Source organism: Sapajus apella, unplaced genomic scaffold (genome assembly GCF_009761245.1).
Source record: "Sapajus apella isolate SASKATOON/1434 unplaced genomic scaffold, GSC_monkey_1.0 scaffold51, whole genome shotgun sequence".
NCBI classification, from domain to species: domain Eukaryota; kingdom Metazoa; phylum Chordata; class Mammalia; order Primates; family Cebidae; genus Sapajus; species Sapajus apella.
Genome location: NW_022436991.1, coordinates 9,413,019 through 9,420,869, shown reverse-complemented (window position 1 = coordinate 9,420,869; position 7,851 = coordinate 9,413,019). Strand labels below are relative to the sequence as shown.

Here is a 7,851-nt window from a genome sequence, read left to right as displayed (position 1 = left end):
GAGCTATCTGGGAAGCATCCCCCAGAAATGCAGTTCCTTGAAACATCCTCATCCACAATTCCAGACCTCCAACATCCATCCACCCTCTCACACATTCAACCATCAGACATCTGCTATGTGCCTACTACATCTTAGCAAGATACAGTCTTGACTCTCAAGGAGTTCATGGTTTATGGTGGAGGCAGACATTTATACAAATAATTATAATCTAGTGTGATAAAAGCTGCCATTGAGTCATGTACAAGCTCCCAAGTGAACAGAAGAGTGTGCAGATAGCTTAGCTGGAGAAGGCTTCACAAATATCTAGCAAACGACACTTGAGTGAAGTCTTACTGGGAGCACGGGTTTCCGTTAGCTGGAAACGTGTCAGGGAAAGCATTTCAGGTGAAGGAAATGGCATGGGAATAGGTAAGGTGACTTGAAAGACTCAAGAAAAGGCACATTGTTCTGTGAGGTTGGAGCAGAGGGTAAAGGAGAAACTGTAAGCTGGGGTCATCTTGGGCACCATGCTGGAGGATTTGGGCTTTCCTGGAGGTTATGAGACACAATGAATGCAGGGCTGGGAACTCAAATGCCTACAGGAGCCTGGCAATACACAAATCAGCAAGGGAGGGTGCCTACATGGGAGTTGTAAAACTGGGGAGTGCAAGCCCCATTCGAAGGCAGAAGCCAATTGTTGCCATGCTGCGGGGCAGGCTCAGTGTAGCCAAGTCTCTCTCTCTCTCTTTTCTTTTTTCCTAAGAAGCTGGAAATCCATACTTTTTACATATGAATGCTTCCAGTTTCTAACTGTTGACAGTTATTCCAAAATATCATGCTGGCCAAGCAGAAAGATATCTGATGCCCCATCAACCCTTGGACCTTCAGTGTGGCACCTCTGTTCTAAAATTTCTAAGCAGAGAATGAACACAGACTTATGTTTCAGATGGAGGATGTCTCCATAGATCTCACATGATCTTTCTGCCAGCAAGAACCTCCTTCCCCATCTCCACCGCCTTGCCCCTGCCCCAGGTAGTCCTTGCCCTCCTTCCTGACCCCCAGACCACCCCCAGCACCAGCTGCCTTCTTGCACTGGGAGAAGCTGAATGAATAAACTATACTGCAGACCCAGCTTACAGGGAAAAGCCCAGCATTAAGGACACGAGAGAGCCATATTTATTTCACATGGACAAGCATGATTCCATTGCATGCTGAACATGAAAGCTCGCATGAGCAAAGTACCCGTAACAGCAGAATTATGTGCTTTTGTCCACAGGGAGCAGGGAGAATCACAAAGTGGTTTTCAGAGACAGTGTCCTTCAAGCACAGTTGAGACCATAGGCTCTGAAGTCACTAGTTTATTTCATCACCAAAGGGTCTGTCTCCCAGGAGTGGCCAGGGGGGTGCTTTCAGCTTTGCAATCTCTCAATGAGTTGCTAAGGTCTGAGGAGGACTGAGAATGGTCTCCCATCCCACTACCCAGGCATCTTGAAGAAACGAAGCTCAGAGGGAAGATACATGCCATTTGGAATTAACAAGGCCACTCCTGGGTGGACAATGACAGGGACCGGCTGCTGTCTTCATAGCAACAGAACCATCATCGCTTATAATATCTATCATCATTGGAACAGTCACTCTTAAAGCAATTCTCCAAGGCTTCTTGTGGGCAGAAAGGAGAATGATTCTGGAATTTACTGGACATGCCAGGAGCAGATCAACTTTGCTTGAGCAGGCTGAGAGCTAGTGGCAGGGACCTTCTGGTCTCTTGGCTTTAGCTGGGCCGCCCGGTTCCAAGATGATGCAACTCAAGGTGGGAAAGGGGGCTAGAGCCAAGGTTTGTTGGAGGGAGAATATCAGAGGGGCTGGGAGCAAATCTCATGGAAGAGACGGGCAGAAGAACCCTTGAGAGCCCTTTCCTCTCGTGGGCTTATTCCCACCTAAAGTCCTGCCCAACAGTTTCATAAAATTTGATATTATAAGGTCTATAAAATTCCCGGAGCTGGTCTATCACCTCAGGATCAATCTGTACATGAGTTCTCCCTTTTGATTTGCCCAGACATCGAGGCAGGAGGCTCGATTCTGTTTTTTTCAAGCAAGGGAATCCTTTGGTCTTGTTGAAATAGAAGTGCTTGTCCGTGATGAATCTCTTAATGCCCAGGAAGTCCTGGACTCGCCCCATCTCACCAGCCGGGTCAGTGATGAGCCGCTCACCACTGACAAAGTGAATCTGAGCTAGCGGGAAGTACTGCAGCCAGCTCTCCAGGTGCAGCACGTACATGCCAATGCGGATGGCGTTCCAGGACACGTCCACCAGCCCTAGGGTGCGGTTGCGGAAGGAGAGGCCCTCGAAGGTCGGGATGTCTGGCTTCTTGGAGAGAGTCTGGGTGTAATCAGAGATGGCACGGGTCACAGGGTTCCGCACCACCACAATCAGCTTGGTGTCTCGGGACATGTTGAAGATGCGTCGAGGAGCCTCTTGAGTGACAAAGTAGCTGGGTGTCTTCTCGAGTGTGATCTGGCTCTCGAGGGTCCTGGGCATCAGGCTCCTGTGTGGGCAGAAGGAACACATCATCAAACAAGTTTCCCTGGGGTCAGGCCTCAGGCCCAGCTACATCAGCCCCTCCACCCAGGGACCTGTTGCATCCCCCTTCTCTCCTTTGTTCCATTCAAAGCTCTCACCTGGTGAGGGACCCACTTTGAATCTTGTTGATTTTTCTTTTCTTTTTGAGACAGGGTCTCACTCTGTTGCCCAGGCTGGAGTGCAGTGATGCAATCAAAGCTCACTGCAGCCCCCTAACTCCTGAGCTTAGGCTATCTTCCCACCTTAGCCTCCTAAGTAGCTGGGACTACAGGTGTGCACCACCATGCCTAGCTAAGTTATTCCATTTTTTTTTGATAGAGCTGGGTCTCACCATCGAGTTGCCAGGCTAATCTCGAACACCTGGCCTTGAGCAATCCTCTCACCTCAACCTCCTAAAGTGCTGGGATTACAGGCTTTTTTTCTTATTTAGTCTTTAACCTGTTTGCTTAAGACTGGAAACAATCTAAATATCCATCATTGTGAGCTAGATAAATTGTGGAATAGCCAATTAATAGGGTTAGGTAGATCTGTATATATTAATATGCAATGATTTCCAACATATAGTGTTAAATGAAAACAGGCAAGATACAGCTTGTATATCTTTTTTTATTTTATTTATTTTTTTAAATTTATTTTACTTCATTTTAGGTTTTGGGGTACATGTGAAGAAAATGCAAGATTGTTGCATAGGCACACACGTGGCAGTGTGATTTGCTGCCTTCCTCCCCATCACCCACATCTAGCACTTCTCCCCATGCTATCTCTCCCCAACTCCCCTCCTCCCACTGTCCCTCCCCTATCTCCCCCAACAGACCCCAGTGTGTAGTGCTCCCCTCCCTGTGTCCATGTGTTCTCATTGTTCAACACCCGCCTATGAGTGAGAACATGCAGTGTTTGATTTTCTGCTCTTGTGTCAGTTTGCTGAGAATGATGGTTTCCAGGTTCATCCATGTCCCTACAAAGGACACAAACTCATTGTTTTTGATGGCTGCATAATATTCTATGGTGTATATGTGCCACATTTTCCCTGTCCAGTCTGTCATCGATGGGCATTTGGGTTGGTTCCAGGTCTTTGCTATTGTAAACAGTGCTGCAATGAACATTCCTGTGCACGTGTCCTTATAGTAGAATGATTTATAATCCTTTGGACATATACCCAGTAACGGGATTGCTGGGTCAAATGGAATTTCTATTTCTAGGTCCTTGAGGAATCGCCACACTGTCTTCCACAATGGTTGAACTAATTTACACTCCCACCAACAGTGTAAAAGTGTTCCTATTTCTCCACATCCTCTCCAGCATCTGTTGTCTCCAGATTTTTTAATGATCGCCATTCTAACTGGCGTGGGATGGTATCTCAATGTAGTTTTGATTTGCATTTCTCTGATGACCAGTGATGATGAGCATTTTTTCATATGTTTGTTGGACTCATGTATGTCTTCTTTTGTAAAGTACCCGTTCATATCCTTTGCCCACTTTTGAATGGGCTTGTTTGTTTTGTATATCTTAGGAAGGATACATAGGAACCAATAAAAGCAGTTGCTTCTAGGGAGCGAACTTGAGGTGAGTGCAGAATTAGAAGATGGGGGATAAGTGAGAATTACTTTTTTATTTTTTTAAGAGACAGGTTCTCACTCTATCACTGATGGTGCAGTGCAGAGTTACAATCATGGCTCACTGAAGGCTTGAACTTCTGGGCTCTATTGATCTCTCAAGTAGCTGGGACTACAGGCTCATGCCATTACTCCTGGCTGATTTTTAACAATTTTTTGTAGAGATGGGTTCTCACTATGCTGCCCAGGTTGGTCTTGAACTCCTGGGCTTAAGTGATCCTCCTGCCTCAGCCTCCTGAGCAGCTGGGATTACAGGTGTGAGCCAGCAGGCCTGGCTTATTATTTGTATTTTTTGTAGAGATAGGGTCTCAATACATTGCCCTGGCTGGTCTCAAACTCCAGGCTTCAAGTGATCCTTCTGCCTTGGTTTCTCAAAGTGCTGGGACCACAGGCACCAGCCACTGTACCTGGCTAAAAATTATTTTTAATTGTGTAACCTTTTAAACTACTTGGAAATGTTAATGCATTTATTACATATTCAAAAATTACAATGTAAGCCACTAAATATTGTTCTGGCAAAAGATATTTCTCCAAATATATTAAGAAAATCTTTTTTGGGGGAAAAAGTCTTGTCTTGCAGGAATAGCAACTGTTTTAGATATGAGTTCTGACGTCTTCTCCTGCTGAAAAACATTTGAAATACATCCTTTGTGTAGGCTTGAACAAGAACAGAACTCCAGGCTGGTTGGGACCTCAGTCAGAAGCCAGGCAATATAACCTCTCTTGTCCTTATTTTTGAATTTCCTGGCTCTGCTTGAGACCTGAAGGGATTTGTGAGAAAGCACTGAAGTCTCTTTCCCAGGTGCATCTTGTTTAGGCCTTGATGGAGGGGAGCAACCCTGGTTCCCAGTCGCTACTTCATGATGAAGGGCATAGCTGACCCTTACGTGCATTTTTTCTTAATCCTGGCTGCACATTAGAACAATCCAAGAAGTACGTTCGTTCGTTTGTTCGTTCCTTCCTTCCTTCCTTTCCTTCCTTCCTTCCTCCCTCCCTCCTTCCCTTCCTTCCTTTCTCTTTCTTTCTTTTTCTTTTTCTTTTTTTCTTTCTCTCTCTCTTCTTTCTCTCTCTTTCTTTTTGGGGTGTCCCTTCCTTCCTTCCCTCCTTCTTTCTTTTCTTTTTCGTGGCAGAGTCTCACACTGTCACCCAGGCTGCTGTACAGTGGTGCCATCAGGCTCACTGCAGCCTCAATCTTCCCTGGCTTAGGTGATCTTCCCACCTCAGAACTCCCAGGTAGCTAGGACTACAGGCACTTACCACCACTCCTAGCTAATTATTGTATTTTCTGTAGAGACAGGGTTTCACCATGTTGCCTGGTCTTGAACTCCTGGGCTCAAGAGATCTACCTGCCCTGGCCTCCCAAAGTGCTGGGATTACAGGTGTCAGCCACCATGCTCAGCGCACCCTCAACCTTTGAACATGACCTATTTGGCAAAAGGGTCTTTGTAGGTGTAATTCAGTTAAGGACATGAAGATGAAATTGTCCTGGATTAGGGTGGGCCTTAAGCCCAGTGGCTAGTGTCCTTGTAAGAGAAGGGAAAAAGAGTCACACAGGGAATAAGGTGACCCGAAGACAAAGGCAGAGTGTGAAGTAAGATATCTACAAGCCATGAACACCTAGGACTGCCACCAGCAGCCCCCAGAAGCTGGGAGAGAGGCACAGAGCACATTCTTCTTAGAGCATTCAGGAGGAGCCACCCCTGCCAGCTATTTAGTCTCAGACTTCTATCCCCTAGAACTGTGAAATAAACGTTTCTTTTTTTTTTTTTTTTTTTTTTTTTTTTTTTTTTTTTTTGAGATGAAGTCTCACTCTTGTCCCCCAGGCTAGAGTGCAATGGCGTGATCTCGGCTCACTGCAACCTGCCACCTCCTGGGTTCAAGCGATTCTTCTGCCTTAGCCTCCTACTCAGGGACTACAAGGCTCCTGTCACCGCACCTGGCTAATTTTTGTATTTTTAGTAAAGATGGGGTTTCACCATGTTCCCCAGGCTGGTCTCAAACTCCTGACCTCAGGCAATCCACCCCCCTCTGCCTCCCAAAGTGCTGGGATTAACAGGCGTGAGCCACCACACTTGGCTACATTTCTGTTGTTTTAAACCACCTTGTTTGCAGTCACTTGTTATGACAGCCACAGGAAGCTGCAGATTACAGCCTTGTTCCTTTCTACCTTTTCCCCAGTCTCAAGCTTGTTATACCCATTTTCAGATTCATCTGGGATCCTCTTGATTTCACTTTATTTCATACCTTCCCTGGATCCGATGAACAGTCATTTCACTAGCATCATCTTCATCCTTATCAATTTTCCCATTCTAATGGCTCTCCTCAGTCTCCAATAATGCATCCTTCCAGCCTTCTATCCCTTCCAGTTCCGTTTCTGCATTGCCAAATAGTAGTGGAGAAAATTGCTGGCACTTACAAGTAGATGCTTAATATGTTTATGGAGTCTAGCTTCCACTGAATCCTCAATACTGCTCAATAATCTTGTATTTGTCTTTTCAGGTCTTTTCCATTATTTTTCATAGTAAATGTTTCCAAATCTCACCACATACTCCCAGCCTGAGTCCTGTCATCCGCCCTAAACATGCAACTAGTCTCCCACGACACTAGAAAGGCATAAGCTTTCAACCTAACTCAACTTCTTCAACCTGCCTCTCCTCCATCGTAAAGCTGATCCTTATGTGCAGCCATCCTGAGCCCCTCCTGCTGGTCTGCTACATTATATTGAGACTGTGGCATATATGGTAAATAGGTGTTGGCCTGTATGACAGAAATAGATAAATTACATATGTGTGACAGTGCATTTAAACTGTGTTAAAGACTTCCCAAACTCTACAGGGGCTATTGAAATAAAGGTCTTCCCCAGCACAAGAAAATTGACTTGACTTGCCATTAAACAGGTTCCTTTGCAATATCCTTCAGTACACTAAAGAATATCCAAGAAGGAATTGAGGACAGATTTTCTAAGCTTATTTGACTCGAGCTGTGAAGCACCAATTAACATGTCTTTTTGTTACCAGTTTTGAAAATGCTGACCAAATCCAGTGATCTCCAAAGTATCACATTATTCCCCAATCTGTGCATGAAAGTGAAGCTCCACCCTTCTAATTTCTTCCCTCCTTTCCTCCCTCCCTCTTTTTCTCCCTCCCTCTCTCTCTTTCTCTCTCTCCTTCCTTTCCTTCCTTCTTTCCTTTCTGTTCTTGCTTTCTTGCTTTCTCTTCCTTCCTTCCTTCCTTCCTTCCTTCCTTCCTTTCCTTCCTTCCCTCCGTCCCTCCGTCCCTCCCTCCCTCCCTCCTTCTCTCCTTCCTTCCTTCCTTTCCTTCTTTCTTTTCTTTTCTTTCTTTCCTTCCTTCCTTCTTCTTTCTTTCTTTCTTTCTTTCTTTCTTTCTTTCTTTCTTTCTTTCTTTCTTTCTTTTCTTTCTTCTTTCCTTCCTTTCTTCCTTCCTTCCTTCCTTCCTTCTTTCCTTTCTTTCTTTCTTTCTTTCTTTCTTTCTTTCTTTCTTTCTTTCTTTCTTTTCTTTCTTCTTTCCTTCCTTTCTTCCTTCCTTCCTTCCTTCCTTCTTTCCTTTCTTTCTTTCTTTCTTTCTTTCTTTCTTTCTTTCTTTCTTTCTTTCTTTTCTTTCTTCTTTCCTTCCTTTCTTCCTTCCTTCCTTCCTTCCTTCTTTCCTTTCTTTCTTTCTT

General features: G+C 45.0%; 1 protein-coding gene across 1 annotated transcript in view; it reads right to left on the bottom strand.

Annotated features, from left to right (window-relative positions):
• Nucleotides 1-1,114: 1,114 nt before the first annotated feature.
• HS3ST2 (heparan sulfate-glucosamine 3-sulfotransferase 2) overlaps nt 1,115-7,851 on the bottom strand; it is a 102,573-nt gene continuing 95,836 nt past the window's right edge. The window contains exon 2 of the mRNA XM_032242939.1: nt 1,115-2,525. Within this exon, the coding sequence (XP_032098830.1) occupies nt 1,907-2,525 (619 nt within the window). The 3' untranslated portion in view covers nt 1,115-1,906. The remainder of the gene's footprint in view (nt 2,526-7,851) is intronic.